General features: G+C 34.5%; 1 protein-coding gene and 2 long non-coding RNA genes across 9 annotated transcripts; 2 read left to right on the plus strand and 1 right to left on the minus strand.

Moving 5' to 3' along the window:
- The first annotated feature begins 571 nt into the window (after positions 1-571).
- Positions 572-3,922, plus strand: LOC113704018 (uncharacterized). Of its 4 annotated transcripts, none has more exons than XM_027225625.2 (3): positions 572-1,144; positions 1,264-1,477; positions 2,349-3,922. In XM_027225625.2, exons 2-3 carry the CDS (start codon positions 1,448-1,450, stop codon positions 3,642-3,644), a joined length of 1,326 nt encoding a protein of 441 aa, XP_027081426.1. In that variant the 5' UTR covers positions 572-1,144; positions 1,264-1,447; the 3' UTR covers positions 3,645-3,922. The 4 variants fall into 4 exon arrangements, with proteins under 4 accessions (XP_027081426.1, XP_071912362.1, XP_027081443.1 ...); XM_072056261.1 differs by having other exon boundaries at positions 1,264-1,450; XM_027225642.2 differs by lacking the exon at positions 1,264-1,477 and having other exon boundaries at positions 2,317-3,922.
- Positions 3,923-9,350: 5,428 nt separating this feature from the next.
- LOC140021489 (uncharacterized) lies at positions 9,351-11,471 on the plus strand. The gene is made up of 2 exons (XR_011825317.1): positions 9,351-9,849; positions 11,052-11,471. It is a non-coding gene; the product is annotated as an uncharacterized lncRNA (long non-coding RNA).
- A 4,835-nt stretch (positions 11,472-16,306) lies between these two features.
- LOC113704033 (uncharacterized) lies at positions 16,307-25,502 on the minus strand. Of its 4 annotated transcripts, none has more exons than XR_003451564.2 (11): positions 25,298-25,502; positions 24,045-24,128; positions 19,778-19,884; positions 19,594-19,695; positions 19,260-19,488; positions 18,919-19,160; positions 18,603-18,805; positions 18,430-18,522; positions 18,257-18,361; positions 17,804-18,172; positions 16,307-16,605 (listed from the first exon to the last, which is right to left on the minus strand). It is a non-coding gene; the product is annotated as an uncharacterized lncRNA (long non-coding RNA). The 4 variants fall into 4 exon arrangements; XR_003451559.2 differs by having other exon boundaries at positions 18,603-18,810; XR_003451560.2 differs by having other exon boundaries at positions 18,603-18,810; positions 19,260-19,510.
- Positions 25,503-27,267: the final 1,765 nt, after the last annotated feature.

A 27,267-nucleotide genomic window follows, 5' to 3' on the forward strand; every position in this document is an offset into this window, starting at 1 on the left:
GGGCTGTCACATCATCAAATTATATGTTCAATTTTTTGGAAGTTAAATGATTAGCCCAATAAAAAATAAATAACTTTTTTTTGAAGAAAAAATTAAATCTAAGGTGGCTAATTCATATTTATGTATAAACTCTCATAATATAAACTAAAATTGTAAAAAATTAGTTGAGGCCACTTTATTTTACACATATATTTATACATTATGAATTAAAATTTTCAAAATTTAAGGGGAGACATGGCTCCCTCAGCCCCTTGGCTTCGTTATTGATTGCATATATGGTTCGTACTTGTCAAGATTCTCATTCTAAATAACAAGTAAACAACTTAGGAGACAATAAGGCAATAAGAAAACAATCACTATAAGAACAAAATATGGAAGTGTATTACATGGGAATTTTTTTTCCGCAAAAAAAGTACTGTGGCAAAAAGTCGTAGTATATATTGCGTGGCTTATAATTTATATGTTAGGGACTATTCTGATTGATTTTAAATATTATGAACTAAAAATATTTTTTTTAAAAAAATATTAGGGACCAATTTGACAAATTTTCCACCACAAATTGTTCCACATTTTTTTTTCCGTTTCCTAGAAAAGTTTAGGTGGTTTCTGATTTTTGCCGTTTCGACAGTCAGGGCATCTGATTTGGGACTAGTTGCGAATTTTTTGATATTTTATTAGCTGTTTATAGTACTGGTTTCCATTTTATACGTATAATCTTCCCATTTTATACGTATAATCATCAAAATCATTATCTTGGGATTGATGAGATTTTACAATATCATCTGTTAAGAAATCACGTAATCGGTTGCTACAAACAGGCTAATTCCAATCCCCCTCAAACCTTAGTTACTCTTCTCAAATTTCGCCATTCTCCATTTCCCGCAGAATTTCTTAACCCTAATTTCCAGTTTCTTCTTCACTCTCTCTCTCCCCACCAAAATCCAGTCACTCTCTCTATCTGCCCTTTGGTACTTGGAGGCTGCATCAGCAGTCAGCAGCATAACATATCTCAATATTTCTTCCGTTTTGCTCTCACAAATGCAGAAGGGCCCATATGGTCAAGTCGGGTCGGCGCTAGTTTCTTGTCAAAGATGAAATAACTGAAGAATCCGTAGAGCTTAGGCAGAGAGTCACTGCGGCAATGGTAAGAATCGAATATGGTTTCTTCTCTGTTTTCATCCGTTAATAATTAGCGTTTCCTAATTTATTATACTGTTTCTTTTTTCCTTTTTTTTTTGTTGATTTGGGTTTTGGAATATCCAGCTATAATTTTCTGGGATCCATGAGTTCTGAAGATTGAATGAATCCCCTAGCCTGCAGAAAATTTTCAGCTAAAATTTGTTCCAGCATCAGCTACTTGGGATTTGGGTGGTGGGGAGAGGGGAGGGTATAAAGCTGGTAATGGTTGTCGATTTGCTTAAAGCTTCGGCTACATTTCACAGTCACAATGGTGATACTTGTTTTCTCCGATTACTGGGTACATAATTTTTGAAACTGAAAAAAAAAAAAGCACTCAATTTTGTTCAATTGTTGGTATAGAAATGCTCCTTCTGGGATACGAAATTTTAAATGGATTTGTGATGCCTTTATAGTAATTGTTACGGACATTATCTACCAAAAAAGTGTAAAAAAAAGGACTGAATCTTTGTTATTACTGTCTCAAAAAGTTTTGATTGATATCTTTGCTTATTATATGCCATTAACTTCCTGTAAAGCTAAAATAGGGAATAAAAAAAGGTTGATCTTTACTTTGTCTTTATTGATATCTTTGCACAGCATGTTGCCATTAATTTCCCATGCAGCATTCCAAAAACTTTGATTGTTGTTTCCAAACTTATGCACATCAAATACTGATAGAACAATATAATTTTTGTCTTTTGATTGTGGTGCATTAAAGTCTATACTAGCTTCAGTTTTCAGTCGTGGCAAAACTAATGCTATCCTTGTATCGACCAATTTACCGTTTTGAATTCATTTGTGGATCAGCTATTGGAATTTGAAAATTTAGAATATATTTGATATACAATAAAGAAGTTCAATGTCCTGTTCTGCAAGTTTGAACTTCCTGAACTTTGGTTATCAATATACAGCTTTGAAAAAGAGAAAAAAAAAAAAGAATTGTTCAGCAGTGTCTCATCCTTTTATGTGTACAGAGACGTACATTATTCCATTAAGGCCTTAACTATATCGTGCATCTTATATAAACAGTTTGCAATGGAGACTTGTTCAATTGAGACATTAGTTATGCTAGTTTTAATTCTCCCCCAGTTATCATTTTATCTTTTAGTTTTACTGAGTGTTAATGAATATTTGCAGTAGAGCGTTGACTTCAGTGTTTTGTGGTCCAGATGGCTAAGGGGGTTGATCATATGCTCAAAAGGTATAACCTCCGTCCTCGTCCTACTCGCAAGAAAGTGGAATATATTGTATCTTATTGCTTCTCAAAATCTAAGAGGCATACCTTATATCCTCACGCCAATGATCAGAAGATACGGCGGAGACCTTCTATACCTTATCTTCCACCAGAAATTATCTTCAATATTCTTGTCTACCTTCCTGCAGACATACTTTACAATGTGATGAGGTATGTTTGTCGAGAGTGGTACAACATCATCTCTAGTCCTACATTCATTGATGCACACCTCCTAAAGGTGGACAGGGGCATGCTTATCATGCAAATTTATCCAGATTGCAATATACATTATGTCGAAATGGTGAAGAATGATCTTCCTGAGATCATTGAGGTAGACTCTTCTCATTTGCCAACATTTGGTATGAGCAGTTGTAATGGTTTGGTCTTGATGGCTAAAAGTCAAGGTGGAAATCGCTATGTTGCAAATTTAGTTACAAAGGAAGTTGTAACCCTCCCTCCTCCTTCAGCTGCAGCCAGTGCAAATCCAAGTTTTTCGGGTATGGGATATACTTGTTCAAAGAAATATAAACTGGTTGAGTTCTACTTTAATGATCAGAGGAAATTAGAAGGTGGGATACTAACGATTGGTGTTGATAGAGAATGGAGGTGCCTTTGCCGACAGAATGAGACTAGGGAAATTGACAAATTTGGATTCTTTAACTTGTTTTACAACAAGCCAATTGCTAGTGCAGAAGGAATTTTGCATTGGACACATTATAAGTTTCCTTTGGTTCTTAATTTAGATCTTGAAACTGAGACTTTTTACACGCGTGCCACCCCAAAATGTCCCGAGAGGAAAAGGAGGACTTATATGGGAACTGGGCAGTCATTTTGTTTCATGGATTACTTGGGGAAGTTTTCATGGGAGCTCTGGTTGCTAAAAGATGCAGAAGCTGGTGAATGGACTAAGTTGGCCATTATTGATCTAGGACCTCAGGAGCAAATGCTTCGGCACACTTTATGTCCGGCAGGATTTCAAATTGTGCCTGTTGGTTTTTTGAAAGATGGGGAAATTGCAGTCCTCTATGTAGCACATGAAGATGGGATTCAACATGAAAGGTGCTACCATCATAAGTCACATCCATCAAGAAATTGCATTACGTATAATATGAAGACAGGAGTGATCAACTCATTTCACTTGGATAAGGGTAAGACTTGTGAAATGAATGAGAGTTGGAGGTATATTCCGCATGTCAAGAGCTTGGTTTCTCTAAAATTTTCAGCTAATTAGTTGCTTCTTTTTATGTTCGCAAAAAAAGGGGAAATTAGTATGAGATGGAGAAAGAGGGATAGAAGATTGCTTGGAATTAAAATAGGATGATTGTTGTGAGATGAGTCTTTCTTTCCTCCTTAATTTATTAATGTCGTGATCATGACGGATATGATCCATTTCGCTGTAATTTTTGGTTTCACTCTTGCATTATTTTCTGAGCGCAGGAGTATTTGATATCTTCTGTTGGTATTTATAACTTTCTATTACTTATCAAAGTAGTTGCTACGTTTGGAAAATCTTGCTTTACTGCCACAAAAGTTCTGATTTTCAATGTCATTGCCTTCATTTATTCACTATAAAAATTCTCTCTTTCTTGGGTGGCTCGCTTTTCCATGATGATCGTATATAGTTTGACATATGTACTGTTCAGTTCACCCAGCCATCGGATGTTCTCTGAAGAATCTTTTCAAGGGAATCATTTAAAGGCTATAGGTCCATAATTGATAAGTTTTTCTTACTAGTGAAGCCCTAAGAATATGATTTATAATTTTTGGAATCATAATAGAAGAACAAAAACCTGAACTGCCGAAGAAAATCAATCTGAAAAACCACATATCCATTCCACAATTTGTAGCACCAGCAAATGTAAAGCAAATGGTATCCATTCCACAAGTTACATTCTGCAAGTGCGCGTTATGTCTTCTGCTTGAATTGGAAAGGTATCCATTCGTAAGCGTTGTTAATGAACATTATATAGCGTGATGAGATGATGAGATATTTGCAATTAACTTTTTATCTTCTCAACTATATTTTTATTTAATATACATTATATCGCAAAAAGTCTTATAATAATTATTCCGAATAATCTCCAATCTGGGTACAAGGTTTCCTAACACCAGTTTGAGCTTTGACCTAATCATCATTACTATATAGAAAGTATGAATCTTAGTGTTAGGGAGTGTAAGTACTTTTTTTGTCTTAGTTTTTGTTATTCCTGAATTACCCTCATGTCTTTTATTTAGAATTATTACATTTCAATGTGGCACTAATTAAAAGAGATAAAACACTCCAATTGATTACATCTCAATAGTATTGGTAATTATAATTAAAAATTGCTCATTACAAACTATTTACCTAACCTTGATCTCCATCTCCAATTATTACAAGTATCAAAGTTTTTTAATTGAGGCTTAAAAATTTTCTCATTAGTCATTATCTGAGATTGTAAAAAAAAAAAATCAATGTCAAAAAATCGATATTTTTAGAAAAAAGAGAAAAATACAAGTAGAAGAGATCCCTTATTCATTTGTATATTTCCATACAAATATCGTGAGCAAATTTCACAATTATGCACATTTTACCAATATAAAGAAATGATTAAAAAAAAGTAAAATATAAAACCCAACTATTTCAATCAAATGAATTTTAACTAAAATTTAAATAACCAATCTAAAATGATTGAGCAATATGAATAATTTACATTCTCTATTAATAACAAAAAATGCTTAGATAAAATATAAAGAAATGAAAAAAAAAGTAAAATATAAAACCCAACTTTTTCAATCAAATGAATTTTAACTAAAAATTAAATAACCAATCTAAAATGATTGAGCAATATGAATAATTTAATCGAGCAGGTGGTATCAGAGCCAGGTTCGCGTGCAAAATTGTATTAATTAGTTGGATTCGTATTCACTTAGGTTTTATTTAATAATTCAATTCAGCACTAAAAGTTAATGGGTTTAGATTTTAATGTGTTTAAATGCGTTTGATAACAAAAATAGAACATTGAATTAATCAAGTGGTAAGAATTTTTTTGGTAAAATTTGCTCTAAAAAAATAAATGATAAACTATTCACTTGTCATTTAACATGATATATATTTAAATGTATCATATTTAGTATTAATAGTTCAGTAATTTAATGAATTAAGATTTCAAATCACAAATTTCAGAATTTAGTTTTTATACTTCAATTTTATTAAACGCACCACTATTCTCATACGGTAAATGTTCTTTTGTCCAATTTATTGTGAACTAGAAATTTTAGTACACTTCTATCTCTCAATCTTGGAAATTTCAAAAGGGCAGAAGAGGTGTGTCATATGGTCTTGTTTGATGACGCAATTCTGCACTTAAACTTAAAAGATTCAGATTTTAATATATTCAGATGCGTTTGATAATCAAAAATTGAATATTTGAATTAATTAAGTGAAATTAAATTTCCTAGGCAAAACTTGCTCCCAAAAAGAAGTGATAAGTTATTCACTTATTATTGAATGTGATATATGCTTAAATGTATTTGATTTAACATTTAACAATTTAATAACTTAATGGATTCAGATCAAACACAAAATCTGGGAGAACTTTCTGATTGTCACTAGTATCTGCCTGCTATTAAAGTTTTTCTATTTTTTAATCTTATGTATAGTCTAGTGTCAAGGTGCCTCTTGCCATTTTCAGCTATAAATCCTTGATATCGCTTCTTAGATATTATTAAATGGTTGCTATGCCTTAACGAACTGTATATTGGGTTCATCCTTTGCTTCCCTTAAACCTTATAATATAATGCTTAAGGTTGAGACCTGATTAATTTGCATGAGGTTAATTTGGCACCACTGCTCAACTGTAGAATTGACCTATAACAATCTTGAGTACAATGCTGGCAATGATTTTCCAAGAGATAACTTTTTTGATCTATTACTACCCATAGATTGTCCTATTTATGAAGTTTATACCAAAATTAAAATAAGGATGAAAAGTAAAATTGAAAATATGTAATGTCATAAGTACAATAAATGCAAAAGTTAGCCATCACTTAGCACTGTCCCCGTTTCAACAAAATAAAGGAAAAATAATAATATGTGCAATTTCTAGATATTTTAGCATGAGATTATTTTAAGATCAATCTTTTGAGTTCTAGCTGCATTTTTTTTTTGGGTAGAATTATGCATATCATTTATCCACAGAAAAAGCGCATACAAGATTAATCTTTTGAATTGTTTTTTTGGTAGAATTATCCATACCATTTATCCATGGAAAAAGCGCATACGACAGGGAATGCTGCAAAGGAAAACGCTACATTCACTAGGGAAAATATCCCCACAGCAATTCCACAGTGACAACCAGTCACCACCAGCAATGGCTGCCATAGAAGACTTAAATCTTCAATAGAGTGGCAAGTTAAGAGTTCAAATTTTATTTTCTATAATTCTGTCATTACATATGGATTTTCCAAATTTATATCAGTCCCTTAGAGCAGGCTACTGTCGGTTTCACAATGATCTAGTTGGACCCCCTCATGGTAGGTTAGAATACGAGTAGATAGTATCAATTGATCAAAAAAAAAATTCACAATGACAAGCAACTATACTATTTTTAATAATACTAAACAATAGTGTTCTACCCCTGTATGTTAGATATAATTTCTCTCTTTAGCGCAAATTTAATGAAATTATGATACTTGTTAAAAAAGTTACATCCCTAGATAAATATATTAAAGCCCGTTTACGATTGCGATGCGTTTAAAAAAAATGCTTTTAAATACTAAAAGTACTTTTGACGTGTTCGATAACTATTTATCATAACTTAAGGAGTTCAGAATTTTATAACTTAAAAGCACTTTTATTGAAATTACTTGTATCAAATGTGCTTCTTTATAACTCAACGCAACCCCAAACTGGACTCAAATCAATGATGTGTTTACTCTGAACAACCGGCATGGATACAGTAAGCGGAGAGAATAGAATTTTTCCTAACCCTATATATATCATAGGGGAGTCGCCTATTATGTGTAGCTTATAGAGTTTTTTTGCCACAAAACCTTTCTATTAGAAAATAATCCCAACCTAATTCATTTGCAAATCTTATTCCCTTTCTGATATCTATAGCCACAGACTCCAAATCACTGAAACACAAATCATGCTTGATTTATCTTTGGATCTTACCGTTTTCTTTGTTCCTGTTTTCCATTATTCTCATTTTCTATCTCTATTATGTGGTCCTCTCTTCTTTTTCATTCTTTTCTTTCTTCTTTTCAAGTCACACAACTCCCGCCTAGTGTTCATACCCAACCAACCAAGTTTCACATAAAATTTATCCTTGGTAAATTGTTACTAGTTCTAATTCGGTACTTGTATATGAAACATCAAAAGTAATTAAGGTTATTCAGTAATAGTATAATAATTTAAATGATATCAAAATTAGTTTATAACATGCACACATGTATCCCATTGATCAATTTACTAAATTCAATACGTTTAGGATGCAATTGCTTATGATGATACTTGATTTTATTATTATCATTCACCTATTCGTACTAGTTTCCTTTTTCCCTTTTGTTCATTGGATATTTTTCCCTTCCAATTACAATCATTTTATTTTTTGAGCAACACATAGTAGAAAATTTAATTACTCTTTCATAGAACTAAATTCCTCTATGATTGAATCAATCCTAAATTTTTCAATAACTTACTTTTCTATGTACATGGTTAGACAATCATTCCAGAAATTATTTTCCATCTTGTTTTGGAGCTTTATCTTCATAATTGAAAATGTATGTTCTGTAATTACAGTTGATACAGAAAGAGTGAAAACAAGTCTAATCAATCTATCAACAAGAGAATAGATCACCGATTTTCTTGTCTTCACCGACCCTTGAAGTAATTATTTGTATATGGGTCAACAAAAGAATAGATAACTGATTCTAAATCTTTTATTAATTGAGCTAAGTTGTATATTTGTATATGGGCCAATAAAGTGATTATTTTTGTTTTAACCCATTGATAATTAAGACTTGGGTTTTTTTTATTATAATATATCAAATTGGATCAATTTACTATGGATCATCAAATTATTTATTTAATTTTTTGAAAATTAAATGATTAGCACAATAAAAAATAAATAATATTTTTTTGAAGAAAAAATTATTTCAAAGGTGGCTAATTTATATTTATATATAAAATTTCATAATATAAACTAAAATTGTAAAAAATTAGCCAAGACCAACTTTATTTTACATATATATATTTACACACTATAAATTAAGGCATTGCTCCTCAGCCCGTTGGCTCCATCATTGATTGCATATACGGTTCATACCTGTCAAAATTCTCATTCTAAATAACAAGTAAACAGCCTAGGAATTAGGATGGCATACACTTTGAAATTGAAACGCTTCAAAGATTTTGTTTATATTGAATGCAAATTTCTCCCCTGATGAGCAGGCCTTTTTCTTATTTTTTATCATGGCAAATAGGAGATAACAAGGCAATAAGAAAAAAATCACTATAAGAACAAAATATGGAAGTTTATATCAAAAAGATTACTATGGCAAAAACTCGTAGTATATATCACTAATTTTTTTTTATATATCACCAATTGTTCAACATTTTTTTCCTCCTTCTAGAAAAGTTTAGGTGGTTTCTGATTTTTGTCTTTTCGATAGTCAGCGCATGTGACTTGGGACTAGTTGCGAATTTTTCCATATTTTATTAGCTGTTTATACTTTATACTACTAGTTTCCATTTTATACGTATAATCTTTCCATTTTATACATATAATTATCAAAATCATAATCTTGGGATTGATGAGATTTTCTTGGATTGGTAAGATTTTACAATATCATCTGTTAAGAAATCACGTAATCGGTTGCTACAAATTGGCTAATTCCAATTCCCCTCACACCTTATTATTATTATTATTTTTTTTTTCAGCATACATATGAATAACCACTTTATTCTAGTTGAAGGAAAAAAAAGAGCCTAAGGAGGTTGTAATAAAAATTAGTGAATATACAAACTCAACTAGATCACATAAATATTATGACATAATTCTTAAATTTTGTTCGCTGCAAATCAATTTGAACTCTCACTTAGAGTCCAAAAGTCCCTCGTATGGCCTCCGAGCGATTGTTCCTCACACCTTAGTTACTCTCTCAAATTTCGCCATTCTCCATTTCCATAATTTCTTAACGCTAATTTCCTGTTTCTTCTTCACTCTCTCTCTCTCTCTCCACCAGAATCCAGTCACTCTCTCCATTTGCCCTTTGGTACTTGGAGGCTGCATCAGCATTCAGCAGCATAACATATCTCAATATTTTCTTCCGTTTTGCTCTCAAAATGCAGAAGGGCCCATATGGTCAAGTCGGGTTGGCACTAGCTTCTTGTCAAAGATGAAATAACTGAAGAATCCGTAGAGCTTAGGCTGAGAGTCACTGCGGCAATGGTAAGAATCGAATATGGTTTCTTTTCTTTTTTCATCCGTTAATAATTAGCGCTGCCTAATTTATTATGCTGTTTCTTTTTTCCATTTTTTCCATTTGTTGATTTGGGTTTTGGAATATCCAGCTATAATTTTCTGGGATCCATGAGTTCTGAAGATTGAATGAATCCCCTAGCCTGCAGAAAATTTTCAGCTAAAATTTGTTCCAGCATCAGCTACTTAGGATTTGGGTGGTGGGGAGAGGGGAGGGTATAAAGCTGGTAATGGTTGTCGATTTGCTTAAAGCTTCGCTTACATTTCACAGTCACAATGGTGATACTTGTTTTCTCCGATTACTGGGTACATAATTTTTTAAACTGAAAAAAAAAGCATTCAATTTTGTTCAATGGTTGGTATAGAAATGCTCCTTCTGGGATACGAAATTTTAAATGGATTTGTGATGCCATTAGAGTAATTGTTACGGACATTATCTACCAAAAAAGTGTAAAAAAAGGACTGAATCTTTGTTAGTACTGTCTCAAAAAGTTTTGATTGATATCTTTGCTTATTATATGCCATTAACTTCCTGTAAAGCAAAAATAGGGAAGAAAAAAAGGTTGATCTTTACTTTGTCTTGATTGATATCTTTGCACAGCATGTTGCCATTAATTTCCCATGCAGCGTTCCAAAAACTTTGATTGTTGTTTCCAAACTTGTGCACATCAAATACTGATAGAACAATATAATTTTTGCCTTTTAATTGTGGTGCATTAAAGTCTATACTAGCTTCAATTTTCAGTCGTGGCAAAACTAATGCTATCCTTGTATCGACCAATTTATCCTTTTGAATTCATTTGTGGATCAGCTATCGGAATTTGAAAATTAGAATGTATTTGGAATGCATTTGCATTTATTGTTAACCATGGTGATATACAATGAAGAAGTTCAATGTTCTGTTCTGCAACTTTGAACTTCTTGAACTTTGGTTATCAATATACAGCTTTGAAAAAGAGGAAAAAAAAAAGACACTGTTGAGCGGTGTCTCGTTCTTTTATGTGTACAGATACCGTGCATCTTATATAAACAGTTTGCAATGGAGACTTGTTCAACTGAGACATAGTTATGCTAGTTTCAATTCTCCCCCAGTTATCGTTTTATCTTTTAGTTTTACTGAGTGTTAACGAATATTTGCAGTAGAGCATTGACTTCAGTGTTTTGTGGTCCAGATGGCTAAGGGGGTCGATCATATGCTCAAGAGGTATAACCTCCGTCCTCGTCCTACTTGCAGGAAAGTGCAATGTAATGTATCCCATTGCGTCCCAGAATCTAAGACGCATACCTTATATCCTGATGCTAATGATCAGAAGATACGGCGGAGACCTTCTATACCTTATCTTTCACCAGAAATTATCTTCAATATTCTTGTCTACCTTCCTGCAGACATACTTTACAATGTGATGAGGTATGTTTGTCGAGAGTGGTACAACATCATTTCTAGTCCTACATTCATTGATGCACACCTCCTAAAGGTGGACAGGGGCATGCTTATCAAGCAAATTCTTCCAGATTGCAATATACATTATGTCAAAATGGTGAAGAATGATCTTCCTGAGATCATTGAGGTAGACTCTTCTCATTTGCCAAAATATGGTATGAGCAGTTGTAATGGTTTGGTCTCGATGGCTAAAAGTCAAGATGGAAATCGCTATGTTGCAAATTTAGTTACAAAGGAAGTGACCCTTCCAACTCCTCCAGCTGCAGACAGTGCAAGCGCAACTTCAAGTTTCGGGGGGGGGGGGGGGGGGGGGTATGGGGTATACTCGTTCAAAGAAATATAAACTGGTTTCGTTCTACCTTAATCAGAGGAAATTGGAAGGTGGGATACTAACGCTTGGTGTTGATAGAGAATGGAGGTGCCTTTGCCTACGGAATGAGACTAGGGAAATTGACAATTTTGGATTTGACTTGCTTTTCAACAAGCCAATTGCTAGTGCAGAAGGAATTTTGCATTGGACACATTATAAGTTTCCTTTGGTTCTTAATTTAGATCTTGAAACTGAGACTTTCTACACGCGTGCTGCCCCAAAATGTCCCGAGAGGAAAAGGAGGACTTATATTGGAACTGGGCAGTCACTTTGTTTCATGGATTACTTGGGGAGGTTTTCATGGGAGCTCTGGTTGCTAAAAGATGCAGAAGCTGGTGAATGGACTAAGTTGGCCATTATTGATCTAGGACCTCAGGAGCAAATGCTTCGGCGCACTTTATGTCCAGCAGGATTTCGAATTGTGCCTGTTGGTTTTTTGAAAGATGGGGAAATTGCTGTCCTCTATGTCGCACACGAAGATGGGATTCCACATGGAAGTTACTACTACCATCATAAGACACATCCATCAAGAAATTGCATTACGTATAATATGAAGACAGGAGTCATCAACTCATTTCACTTGGATAAGGGTAGGACTTTGGAAATGAGTAAGAGTTGGAGGTATATTCCGCATGTCAAGAGCTTGGTTTCTCTAAAATTTTCAGCTAATTAGTTGCTTCTTTTTGTGTTCCCAAAAAAAAGGGGAAATTAGTATGAGATGGAGGAAGAGGGATAGAAGATTGCTTGGAATTAAAATAGGATCATTGTTGTGAGATGAGTCTTTCTTTCCTCCTTAATTTATTAATGTAGTGATCATGACGGATAGGATTAATTTGGGTGTAATTTTTGGTTTCACTCTTGCATTATTTTCTGAGCGTAGGAGTATTGATATTTTCTGTTGGTATTCATAACTTTCTATTACTTATCAAAGTAGTTGCTACGTTTGGAAAATCTTGCTTTACAGCCACAAAAGTTTTGATTTTCAATGTCATTGCCTTCATTTATTCACTATAAAAATTCCCTCTTTCTTGGGTGGCTCGCTTTTCCATGATGATCGTATCTAGCTTGACATATGTACAGTTCAGTTCACCCAGCCATCGGATGTTCCTCGAACTTGACTTGTGTAGTTTTGGATGTCAGACCGTATTTAGCTGCTATGTGTAGTTTTGGATGTGAGACTGTATTTAGCTGTTAAAAAAACGGGGCATAAAAGCCTGCGTTTTCAAGCCATAAGTTGAATATTTACTCTTGGGGTTGACAAAGAATGGAGACGTATTTTTCAAATGAATGACACTTGGAGGTTTAAGGAATTTGGAGCCTTTATTTTTATATTTGAAAAGCCAATAGCTACCGGAGGGTTTCTGCTTTGGACACATGACATGCTTCCTTTGATTCTGAATTTAGATCTTGAAACCGAGACTTTATGCATGTGTACGGCCCCAGAATGTGCAGAAATGAAATACAGGAGATACTTAGGAATTGGGAGTACGCTTCGTATAATGGATCGCTTGGGGAAGTTTCTGTGGGGGCTCTGCGTGCTAAAAGATGCCGAAACTGGAGAATGGACCAAGCTGGCCTCTTTGGATCTGAGACCTCAAGAGCAAATGCTTCGGTCCAGTTTATGTCCGCCAGGGTTTCAACTTTTGCCTGTCGGTTGGTTAAAAGATGGACAGATTGCTATCCTCTGCGTTGAATATGAAGATGGGATTGAACGTCAAGTTGGTTACCATGAGCAGACACATCCAACGGGAACTTGCATTACGTATAATTTTGCTACAGGAGCCGTTAACTCATTTCAACTGCGTAAGGGTAGACCTGACGATATGCATCAGAGTACCAAATATATTCCTTATGTGAAGAGCCTGGTTTCTCCGAGATTTGCAGCTACTTAGTTAATTCTCCTTATATTCTGCAAAACTTGGGATGAGAAAGACATGGAAAATGGATGTTGTTGGAATTGGATCATTGGTGTTAGGTGACGTCTTATTTTTGGCTTGATTTATTTAACTTTTGAAGAATTAATAAGTTACTGAAATGTTAAAATCAATCTACATACTGTCTTGCAATAATAAAGGAGTATTTGATGCTTTCTTTTGCTTGCATAGAAATTTACCTTTCGAATAGCAACTGGAAAAGGACACTAAGCATAGAAATTTACCTTTTCCAATAGCAACTGGAAAAGAACACTCCAGAGAGGATGATAATAGCTTTCTTTAGCTAAGCCACATAAGTCACAAGCACATACCATTCAACAATTATGACCGGGCAAAATAATTTGCAGTAATCCCAAGGCGAGCAAAACATAACCGAAAGACCTTTTAAATGATAACTTCAAGCATCATTCTCTCAATCTGTGATAGTGATCAACGAAGTCTGTGTATTTCAGAAAGCAAGGAACAGCAAAATTGTGGTCATCATAGGGAAAAAAAAAAAAAAATCTAAAAGAAGCTTTATGAAGTAGTAAATTCCATGCCAGGTCCAGAAGCAAGCGACGTTAGTCATCATTTTACCTGTTTTGCTTCCTGCGAAAACAAAAAGCAAGAATCACGCCTGTTTGGAATAAAGTTTATACAGTATGATATTGAAAATTCTTTGGGGGAACAAAATAGCAACATTGTTGTTGGTGAAGGATTCATTTGTTTTTGGCTTGTACGTGCTGATGAAAGATCTAAGCTACATAGCCACCCCATTTTTTCTCATTACATCAAATAACATAAACATATAGGCACATTCTACGTCTGTGCCACTAAAAAAGAAAAAAAAAATCATTGTTTGACTAAACTGGAATTAAATAATTTTAAGTAACACCATGAAGTTTTAAAGCTTTCTTTTCTTAGGAGGCAGTTTAAACATGAGGATGCACAATTTAGAGTCCAAATTCTCCAGAAACTTCTTACAATCTGTGTTAATATGCTGCCTTCAATCATTTGGTAGAATCAGTTGCTAGGCCATGGCCATAGACTTAGAATGGAGCAATATCATGCCACCAGCTAGTAAAAAGCAGTCTTTCTTACCTAGTCCTAGCTTAATACACTATCAAATACTGTTTGGAATTAAATCCAACTATAAGTGATTCATGTCTTACTACCATTCAAATAAAGGTATTTTATGTTGCGGTATTTAGATGTCTGAAGTGAAAGATGTGCATTTCGAAGTTGGAGATAGACATGCAACTTATTGTTATGGAAACAAACAATGGTACATTTTTGAGTGATATTCGTGCATACCTTTATTGCTCTGGAATTTGTCTTTGCTCAGCCTGGAGTAGAGAATTTGTTAGAATAAAGAAAAGTGAGTGTCTAGAGTGGGGAATTTGTTGTCAAGAATAAAGAAAAGTAAGTAAACAATATGGACAAAAAAGAGCAACAGAAAACCATGTACCTGAATTGAGTCTCTCACCCGTTCAAGTGCATCGATTTCCCACCTAAGCTTCTCAACTTGCCTCAAAGCCCTACAACACCAAAATTAGTAACATGCCACATTTATTTTTATGTGTCTCAGTGTCCTTTACAACTTTGCAAAAAAAAAAAAAGGGAGAAACTATTACTCTGCATTTAGGCGTCTCCCCCCTGTAAGAGATAGATCCTGTCGTTATTGTTTGTAAAACAAGAGGTGTTTACAATCCTCCTAACTTCTTTATTGAAATCAACATGCCTTAGCTTTGTTTGGGTGACACCAAAACCAGTTTTGAATCCACGAACCACCTTCTTTGCCAGCTCTGATAGACTTAGAGGGCAAGAAGGAGTTGGAAATTCTTAAAGGACAAATTGGGAAACCAAAGACTCCAGAAGCAGGCGACCATAAACAGATTTACGGTCAGTGTCCACAAGGACGTCTTGAATAAGTTTCTTCAACAACCTCTCTAGAACCAGTTTTGATGTAGTTATTTTGTTGGTAATGTTTGAGCATTAGTCGAACACTTATAGTGAGTATAAGTATCCAACAACTCCTTTGTCTCACCCCCCGTCTCATTTCATATCCTTCCCTTAGACTAATAAGTGTCCGTACTAATATAACTCACTCTAACTGAAGATAAACAAGAAAACAAAAAAAAAGGATAAACAAAACCTTAGTTTGTTCATATAAAAAGATAAACAAAAAAAAATTCCTCACTAATCCAAGGAAACAAGGTAACAAAATTAATTCACTGCAAGAAAATTGGTCTTCAATGAAAACATGTTCTCGTCACAGAATAGAAACAAGTTATCAGAAATAAATTATTAACCAGATCTAAGTCGTCACTAGGTCATCAGTATATATCCATCGGTAAAAGTCAACAGTGACGAGTTAAAAAGTCGTCAGTGATATACCATTTTCAGTGACGATAGTGGAGTTGCAGTTTTATTGACGACCTTGCTATGTTGTCAGAAATACTTGGACAGGGTAACAGTAGATTGTTGTCTGTTATATTACCAAATTAGTGACAACATTTTTCATCACTATTAAGTTTTCAGTCAGTGACGAAATTTTATTATCACAGAGGAGTTTCTCTTGTCACCTTCTTGTTCTGTGACAACTTCATTTTGTCAATAGAGATATTTGATTTTGTCAATCGCTAATAAATACACAATTTTGCAGTTGGAATCACTCACATAAAATAAGTAGAAATACTAAACTTGGACACTTAAACAAGCAAAACCGATTACAACATTACAAATTCCTTGGCAAAATATCATTTTTAGTACACAAATGTCAAATTCAAGGTTTACATCACGATCCAAATATGGCATCTAAACAATGTAACTTTACAAAAAGAAGTTCAGTCCAAAAAACAAGAAAAGTCCTAAAGTGAAGCACGGCATGAGCAAAAGCTACTAGCCTCTCCAATGTCTTCCAGTCAAAGCCATATTCTCTAATATTCATCAGCCCAGTCATAATTCATGATCATCCAAAAACAGCAATTCAATGGACAAATCTGCAATAAATTAGCAAAGCAAGTAGGATATAAGAAGATGAGCAAAACAGTAAAGAAGATGCAAACTTAGACTCAAAGAATGGAGTACATTAACAACCCAATATAGCTAACGTTTCTGGGGAAAAAGAAAAAACCCAATATAGCTAAGGACCTAACAACAAGCCCCGACAGAAAACTCTAACTAAGTTTCAAAACATTGCTTCTCCTATTAGTCCTATCAATTATGTGTAATGGGATGTAGAAAATTGAACTCCAATTTTAAGGCAATTAATCACGAAATTAGAACCATTTTGAGCCTTTAGTCAATTGGCATTCACATAAACTATTATGTTGGAACTTAGTTGTAATTATGAAATCTTGATTTCAAAAGAATTTGTTGCAACGTAAATAAAGGATTCAAAATTCTACTACTAATGTAGAAGGATTACTGAGATAACAAACACATACACGGATTAAACATGTAGATATAAATGTTTAAAAAGTACCTTTAACAACCATGGCTAATATATTAGTACAAAATTTCATTTTTTTTTTGGGGCAGTCCATAAATGATGTGCTATGTGGAGTAATATTTCTGGGTACTCGACTGTATAAGCAAGCGATGAACCAAGGGAAGACCAATGCAAATTCAACTGCATTAGTGCTACTGAATACTAGAAATATTGCTGGCTATAAGCCTGTTGAGGAAATGGTGGAACCAAACACTGAATCAACATGGGGAAACCAGTTTGGATTTTTGCATGTTTCGGTGCCAAGGTTTACCAAAAAGGATTCCTCAAATCCCCTCAATTTTGTCTTTAAAGCCCAGAAAACCATCAAAAGTAAAAGAGATTCTGCAGCCGTTTATCTAACTGGTCAGTTGCTAGAGACGCAGCGGAGACACAGGGGCTACAAATTCAAAAGATGCAGAAGCAACAGCCTGAAACTACTATCTATTATGTCACTCCCCCACTATCCTTAACAAATCAAATCCAATCCCCATTCAAGCTTCAATCAACAGAGGTGCATTATGAAGTAAGCCCATTAAGAATCTAACATGACAAAGAAAATAGCTGGAAGCAAAAAAAACTCCAATAGCAGCACAAGCCAAAAAAAAGTACAACTGGATTATAATCTCACTGGAGTTTAAGGTTGTCCGTGGCATTGTAACCAAAATAGATGTAAAAGAATGCAACTATCAAAGAGCAAGATGCTTTACCATCAAAGATTGTCCAATGAACTTCATTGCCCTACTTCCTAGATTGCAATTTGGCTCTTAAAGCCTTAAGGAGATCCTGCATTTCAGTTTGCTGGTTTTGATTTCAGTTTGTTGGAGCTCAAGCCTTTGCATAAGTTGTTGTTGAGATTGAACTTGAATTTCCAACTCAACTGAGCGTTTCTCAGCTTGTTCTGCTCTCTTCTTGAACTCTTGAATCTCTGCAATCTTCTGTACTATTAAGCTAGCTTTGGAGGGGCCATGACCACGCACATATCCAGTTATGTGCCCAGTAACTTCAATGCATATGTCTTCCTCAGTCCTACTTGCACCACTAGCTTGAGATTCCAACTACATCTCTTTCATCTTCCTCTACAAAAATAGATTTTCAAAGCTAATATATGAATAGGAGATCTGAAATAATGAGAGTGAAGTTGAGATTAGCATTTTTCTTACTGAGTTTTTAGCTGATATGTCATCAACCATAGCATTCTTCTTCCCGCTAAAGTGCGTCATGTGACAAAGCTCTATTGGTCCAACTATCCTTCCCTCTTTTACTTCCTGTTTGCATAAGTAGTTAATAAACCCAACAGCTCACCCTAAAACACATGTTTAGCATATTTACTTACCCTATCGGCCTTATGACGGAGAAAAGATTTTGTCCCAGCTGTGTGAGCAGGTTTTTGCTTGGATCTATTCGTCTTATTTCACTCACTTATTGCCTGCATTCGTGAATTCTAGCTCTGATCAGTATACCAAAGACATGGATTATTGGAAATTATCAAATATATATGGCACATACCTTAAATTCTGAACTATAAAAGTAGTCACATAGGTAAATCCAGTCAGATTCTTCCACATATGGTGGACGGTTTGCAAGAGCTTCCCTCTTTTGTCTCGAATGTCCTAAAAATCATGTGAAAAGTATATCGTCGACTTCGGTGTTGCGAATTGAACTGCTTAACCAAAGCTTGTTTGACATGATCTCCTTCATCATGAGTAAAGCTATTCTGCACAATAATAGAATTTAGATCACAACCAGATAAAAACAGAAAAATGGCTAACTTAATTTGCTAACCAGTTAAATAGAAAAATAACCAAAGGACATGTCAACTTACATTAGCAATTTTCAGCATTTGTTCTCTATCTTCTTTAGAGAGTCGAGACCATTTGGGGCCTTTCCATTTGCCATATTTCCGAATCACACAACTTGCTTCTGAAATGTATCATTAAGCACCTTCTCCAATGAATCTTTCACTCATTTCTGAAACTTGAACATGCACCTTTTGCCCAGCCTTCTTTATATTTGACAATGCAATGTTACGAGTAAATACCCTTTTACTCTGCGCATTCACTTGGTCTAACAATCGCAAAGTAAATAACGCTTTATAGCACTAGACTCAAAAAGCTTACATCATTTATTTAATATGTAGCACAATTTTGGACAGATTTAACATACCATTTCCATTTGAATCAAGATCCCTGCTATTTCCAGTTTCATTACTTTCGTAACCAATGGACTGATTGGATCCAACATTTTGTGAGGAAGGAGTACTATCAGTTTGCATCCCAATAGATGTGGGTAATGCCATCCCATTAGCTAAAGTTTTTGTAGCGGTCTCCTTACCATCAGCTTGGATATTTGCACATCTTCTTCCATTTTTCGTACCATTCGATGCTTCAGGAACCTATAATACAATGAGTTATTCACTGTTTAATCAAATAGTCAGCCAAAAGTTCAGTCACTATATGTATGTTTAACCAAGTCAGATATTTAACATACAAGGAGTTACCTCAGGCTCATCAAATAAACGGATCCAAGAAGATCTTTTTGGTATGTTTAGACCATTGACATTGCTTGTATTTGTAGATACACTATGTTGAAGTGCAACTTGCTACAGCCACAGAAAAATTTGGTTTATGAAATTGTAAACTGCTCATGATGAAAAGTACACTTGGTTTGGCAAATTTCATTACTTGGGTGCTTGTATTAGCTTCAGATTGCAATGCTCCAGCCTGATCATCGGACTGTCGAATTGGTCATACAAGAGATTTTCCCTTTTTTTCCCGGCCCAGCCATCTACCTACACAATTACACAATTCAAACAGCCCAAAAGCTAGAGTTATATCATGTTAGATTAGAACCAAATTATATTCATTTACACAACTACATATTTCAGCCATGACACTACAAAGCAAAAAACATTCACAAAAAAGTTATAAACCCATAAACAACAAACTACAATAAAAAGGTAATCCAGAATATTAGATTACAAAATTATTTAATCAGATTCATAGTCATCACTATCAAGAATTTTTTCATTTTCATCCTCAGGACTTGAACACTGCTCAATTTCATCATTATCAATAAAAATGTCGTCCATCAGCCTAGCATGCCTAGAAGTCGATTCACAGACAGCAGCTTCAATCATTACTTCAGCTAGTAGATCTCCTCTTCTTCAGCTGGCCAATTCGATGTTTTCTTGTACACCACATAGATCTTCACGATACTCCTCTTGATAAGCCTCTTCACTGTCCTGAGAATCATTTTCATGTTTCTCAAGAACATCATAGGATGAACGGGGACTCGCTGTCTCTACAACATGCCAATTAGCTCCAAACTTCAAGTCCTTAACATAAAACACTTGTTCAGCTTGGGAGCCTAATACATACAGCTGGCCCAGATACCATGTTCTTGACATATTGATGCTAGTAATGTTACATTGTTTGTCTAATTTGATTCCGAAACTATTTCTTAAGTCTCACCAATCACATTTAAACAAAATTACTCAATTTTGAGTAGATGAGTATTCAACTTCTACTATATCAGTAATTACGCCATAGAAGTTTATCTCGTTATTAACATGATCCCTCTTGACCATAATGCCATTGTTCTACATTTATTTTTCTCTTTCACGGGCTTTGGTATGAAACCTAAACCCATTGACATTACAACCAGCAAATGTATGCACCCGAAAATCAGGTCCTTTAGCCAATGACAAGAATTCATCACTATATCTCCCACGTGTATGCATATAGGTTACCTAGCCAACCAATTAAGAAGTTTTAATATTTAGTTCAACTATGAATTAATTGAAAGTCATAAGTTTCAAGATGTATATTGTATACTTATACGCTCTTCAAACCATTTTGGAAACTCTAAGTCTTGCTGTTGCTGAACATTTCCTACATTCTGCTTTTCAAGATATTCTCTATGCTACCGATTCAACAGTAGCTCACTTATGTACATGCTATAACTATGTTTTGAATAAGACAAATAAAACACTAATTGTACTAAGTCTAAGAGATTTAGTATCAAAGTATACTTTTACCTCATATAATCATCTACTTCTTCACAATTCTTCAAGATAAATAGGCGTATTTTCAGCAAATCGGACTCACTAAAGTAGCTATATGTTGCTGCCCCAAAAGGCCGAGCCATGACAGAAAACAAAGATAATTTTCCAATACCTTCAAACCTTTCTGCATTTCGTTCCCTTCGATTAAATTTGGTGGGAACGTTGTGCAAATACCTAGAAATGAATATAAGACATTCATCATCCAAGTACCGCTCTGCAATACAGCCTTCCGGCCTAGCCCTATTACGAACATAGGACTTGTATTGGCCCATTTTTCTATTAGAAAATCCAGTCGAAGTTGTTAACAATTAAGAGATTTAAGGAAGTGGGAACATATAGTGTTAAATATTACAGGGAATAATACCTCTCAAATGGAAACATCCATCGGTATTGTGTTGGTCCAGCAATCTTAGTTTCAACAGGTAAATGGACCATTAAATGCACCATGACATCAAAGAAATTCAGAGGGAAAATTTTTTCCATTAGAACAATATTTTTCCCTTGCATTTCTAACTCATCTAAGTACAGAGTTCTGGAACAAATTTTTCTAAAAAAATTGCTGATCTCCACTAAAACTTGGGATACATCTTTTGGCAACATTCCTCTAATTGCTAGAGGAAGAAGCCGTTGTAAAAACACATGACAGTCAAGGCTTTTCATCCCTAAAAGTTGACACTCAACTATCTTAACACATCGGGGTGTATTTGAGGCAAAGCCATCCGGAAACTTGATAGAGCTCAGAAATTGGCAAAAAAAAATTTTCTCTACACGTGATAAAGTGTAACATACTGGTGGCATAACTTTAGGAGTACCCCCTCTAGGTTGTAGATGCAATTCTTCTCTCAATCCCAACTCTTTCAAATCCTCCCTAGCCTGCCAAGTGTCCCTAGTTTTTGAAGGGATACTCATTAATGTATTCACAATATACATAATGTCTGAATTGTGTCTTATTTTGTTGGTACTCCAATATATGGAAGTTCAAAGAATATGTTCTTCTTCTTCCAGTTTGAAGTGCTTTGCACGCGTTTTCCCTTCTTCTGTTGAAGCAAATCATGAGTGTTGCCAAACTCAGCGTGGTCAATACCAAGCAGTTTTTTGAGGATTTCTTCACCGGACAGAGTCATAGGAGGTTGCCTAAGTTCTCACTCTCCATTAAATGGCTTCTTTTCTTGACACCATTTATGATCATTAGGCAAAAAACGACGATGTCCCATGTAACACAATTTGTGACCGTTACTCAAATATAAACTACTAGTCTCATCTAAACACATAGGACATGCTTTGTACCCCTTTGTACTCCACCCTGACAAATAGCCATAGGCTAGAAAATCATTTATTGTCCACAAAAGCGCTGCATGTAGTATGAACTTCTCTCCCGTGAAGGCATCATATGTCCCCACACCAGTGAAAAAAAAGTCTTTCAACTCATCAACTAATGGTCTAAAGAATACATGAATATCATTTTTCGGGGCTTTAGGACCAAGAATAATCATGGTTAATAGAAGAAAAAAAGGATCTTTCAAGTATTTCCAGAGTGGCAAATTATAAGGAACGAGGATTATAGGCCATATGCTGTATGAATTATTCATGTTTCCAAATGGATTAAACGCATCACTTGCAAGCCCAAGTCTCACATTTCGAGGATCTTCCGCAAAAGACTTATGATTTTTATCAAAATCTTTCCAAGCTAATGAATCTGCAGGGTGTCTCATCATGTTGTCACTGTCTACTCACCTCTCCTTGTGCCACCTCATATCACGAGCAATCTCCTTGTTTATAAAGAGTCTTTGCAAGCACAACACCTTTCTAGGAACCTTAGAATTTGGAGATTTGTACCGAGGTGCTTTACATTTTTCATTCAGGTGATGATCTAAGCCTTCATTTTCTTTTCGATAAAGTACACAATCATTTTCACAAGCATGGATTTTTTCACATTTGAGCCCTAACTCACAGATGAAATTTTTTGCCTCATAATACGAACTAAGAATTGATGCCATGGAAAATACACTACTCAAGAATTTGAATAGCATATCAACAGAATTACAAGTCCAGTGATTCATTGTCTTTAGGTGGAGGATATGGACAACAAAGGACAATTTTGAGTACTTTTCACAACCTGGATATAGACTTTTTTCAGTTTTAGATAATAATCTAAGGAACCTACTTGCTTCTCCTTCTTCCTTACCACAAGAATCCTTATCATGTTCTGCCCCATGTCTCCAATTCTCCCCAAAGTTAGTAACTCCTACGTCATTTAACAGCTCCTCAATATCATCAGGGTCACTATCTTCCTCATTTGTATCTATATCATTCTCCTTATCATCACATTCAAAACTTTCACTATGATATATCCACCTAGTATAACTATCCACTATTCCTTCACACAGGCGGTCGGCCATGACTTTCAATGTCTGGTCATCAAAGTTATTACATATTTTGCAAGGACATGGGAGTCTAAAATTGGGATCCTTGCCTAGAAAAGCAAACTTAAGAAATTCATCTACTTCGTCTAAATATTTGGGGTCTAGGTAGTTCTTAATTGATATCCAGCTGTTATCCATCTTTTTTGCTGCCATTTATCCTAACAAAAAGAATACATCCATAATATTATTTTGAAAATAGAAGTTCTATGTATGCAAAATTAAATTGCCCAAACAACAGCCATGGAAGTCCAATAAAGTAAAAACACATTTTCACCGAAGTCAAGCATTTCAGTAACAAATCTCCCATAGCAACAATGGAAATCCAACAAAATAAAAACGCATTTCACCAAAGTCACACATGTCATCTACAAATCTCCCATACATAAAAGCACATAAGTGTACGAGCACTTACAAGTCCTATAATTGCAGCATACTCACAAATAAAGTAGCACATATATTTACCAGTAAGAAAAAGTGCAGCTTGAGCTTAGAATGATCTTAAGATTCTGCAGTGAATCCCAAGCTTATGTGAAAGTGTTTTGAATGCTGCAAACAGTGAGAAATGAGTGAGATATGAGTATTTGGAGGAGAAAATACATAGTACATGCACTCTAAGTCCATTTCTTGTAACTAGAGAACATTTCTTCTGTTATTCCTTCACCAAAGTGACTAAACAAGTAAGGATCAGCAAGATATTATTCCAATGGATCTCACTTCTCAGTATCCTCAAGACAATCAACCATAAAAGATTCTTACTATTGCAGGTGATGGTGCCTATTGTCTTACCTTATCAAAATTTCTTAATACTTGTTTTACCCTATCAAAATTTTTATGTCAACGCAAATGTTTCTTGCTCAATATCTTCTAAACCAATTGAGCAACAATAGAATGGTATGGATTGATCCTGGAAATACAGGATTATAACCTCAAATCCTGAGTTGGTCCAATGATACTGGACCATAGATTACACTCGTACCTAAAAATGTTTAAATTAACTTATTAATAACCTATTATCCAATATATTATTCAGCAATCAATATTTTCATATTTCTCGACATGGATGTTAGAAAGCGACAAGATGGGATTGTATTATATTGGGTATGGACTGACCGAATGATATTATTTTATCTTGGATCAAGTTAAAAGGATAAAGGATAACAAATAGAGTCCAAACTCCTGACTTGCTGATGCTTCCCCCAGCTAAAAAGTGGAAAATGACAAAGTAACTTAGACCTTCATAAAACTGCTACCCAATTTCTAAGCTCTTGATTTTAATCAATCTTGACTGGATATGACCTGTGTTCTAAACATCTATTCTTTTTTATCTTTGCTACAGTAGTGTACAAAATTAAGAATTTGTGACTACTAATCCAATCCTAGCTACTAGTTTCTACTTGTAATTTGAGTATTTAAAAGTATAACTCTTGTAGTTACGATTTTGACAACTTCGATGACTAGTTTATAAATTGTTACAAGAATATGAACTTCGTAAGATAAAACTCAATTAAAACTAAATTTGACTTGTAGAACTCTAAAATTTGGGGAATCAAGAAATTATTCGTGTAAACAACCATATAAAAGTGATTGCACCCAAAATTAAAAGATTCAGAAAGAATTTGGACACAAATTTCTAAAAAATAAGAAATGCAAGAGTAGGGCAAAATATTTGTAAAACAAGTTTGGAAGAAATAGGGGGGAAAGAGAGAGAGAAGAACCAAGCCACGGTGTGAGTCTGAGTAAGCTGCTAAGAGAGTGAGCTACCGAGAGAGTGAGCTAGATTTGTTGTTTCGGGTAGAGAGAGTTCAGAGAATGAGCTGAGAGGTTTTGAGGCAAAGAGAGGTTGGTTTTTGTCCGCCACTCCTACTTTGCCTTGTTTTGAACAAAAATTTGCTTTTGCTTTGTCCGCCACTTCTGCACAAAAATTTTATGAAACTTTTTTTTGTTTTAATTTTGTTTTAAGTATAGATTCTACTCATACAATATTATTCATTTATTGTTTTGACAAAAAAATTAATATTTTTTTTTATCATAATGGCAATATAGTTTCACTAAAATATATTAAAAAAATATGAAAAAACGAATTTTATAATGACAACAATGTGTTGTCACTGATTGTAGTCTCCTGCTTTCCAATTGTTTGTTTGTGGGAATATACTTGTGACGACATATCAAAGCCGTCACTGACTAGTTGGCTCAGTCAGGCAATTGTGATGAGGTGAGATGTCATGAGTAAAGTCTTACCTTCTATGATGACTATCTGTTGTCATTGAAAAAAGTCGTCGAAGACTAATTTTCTTGTAGTAAAGATAAACAAAAAATCAACTGGGGTTGGGCCAAGTGGTAAGCAGCTTGGTTCCGCTTAAGCAGGTCTCGGGTTCGAAACCTGGCGTATGCAGCTACCCTTGTTGGGAGACTCACCCACCACAGCCAGGTGTGCGACCCGGGTCGACCAACGGATTAGTCAGGGCAAAGCCCTGGATACCGTGGCAGGCAACCAAAAAAAAAGATAAACAAAAAAACTCCTCACTAATATGAGGAAACAAGGTAACATTGAAGTTTTTACCTATATCAATCAAGGTGGGATGGTGGGATCATAGTTATTAAACCCAACTCGGGAGGGAACCCGGCGAATAAGGTGGGTCAACGGATTATTGGTTCAACCAATGGGTGAGTGGTTGAACCGGTGGGTCACTAAATATATTTAAATATTATATTTCATAATTTTAAATATAAGATATATGATATAAATTATAATAAATAATGTCATAGCAAATACTCATATAATTTAATTTGCTATAAAATAATTAATTCATATAAGAATCAATAAAATATAAAGTTATTTAGTAATACACCAAATTTTAAGTATAAAATTTTATCTATATTCAGTGTAATTATCTAACTTATTTATAAGTTTTAAGTGCAAAAAATTATTAAAAATAATATTTATCTTTAAAATGAATTATGTAATATGTTATTTTTTAAGTCTATTTTATAACTTATAGAGTTTGGGGGTTATAAATTTTTATTAAAAGATTCCAAATAAATTTGTTTTAGAGAAATAAAAAAAGATAAAATTGAAAAAAGGTTTATATATTATAAGTAAGAAACCTTAGCACAATATTGTGAAGTAGCCTGGTGGTATCCGCGTTGTTGCAATGCCCAGACATCCAATGTTCGAATTTCATCGAAGCCATAAATTTTTTCTCCGAAACCCGGTTCGTAGACAAAATCGGCTTGGTTTTCGGTTTAATCCGGTCGGACCGTTGGTCTGTTGACTAATCAACGGATTGATTGCTTAAACAATCTAACTCAAAACCAGCCCGGTCCAATGCTCGGTTCACCGGTCTGACCGGTTCGACCGTCGGGCCAGGTCGGGTTTAATAACTATGGGTGGGATAGTAGAAATTGTGGGATTAGTTATGAATCAAAATGGGACAGAAAATGTTTAGTTGAAAGTTGAGACTGGGAAATTTATCAATTAAGAAGAAGACATATGACAAGTTTGGTGACAACTATGAGAGACTAAAGACCAAAGGGGAGACTAGGGTTTTTTTTCCCTATTTGAACTTTGAAACACTACTAATAATTTAAGCACTCTCTAAAAACTACATTAATCAAATCAAATAATAAGGAAACAAGGGAACAAGTAAATAATAAGGAAACAAGGTAACAAGTGTTAGTGAGC

This window comes from Coffea arabica, chromosome 1e (genome assembly GCF_036785885.1).
Source record: "Coffea arabica cultivar ET-39 chromosome 1e, Coffea Arabica ET-39 HiFi, whole genome shotgun sequence".
In the NCBI taxonomy this organism is placed as follows: domain Eukaryota; kingdom Viridiplantae; phylum Streptophyta; class Magnoliopsida; order Gentianales; family Rubiaceae; genus Coffea; species Coffea arabica.

Bases quoted from the DNA above. Each gene is read 5' to 3' on its own strand.
- LOC113704018 (XM_027225625.2), top strand. From the start codon at position 1,448: ATGGTGATACTTGTTTTCTCCGATTACTGG. The intron at 1,478-2,348 runs GTACATAATTTT...TTTGTGGTCCAG, and splicing joins TTGTTTTCTCCGATTACTGG to ATGGCTAAGGGGGTTGATCA.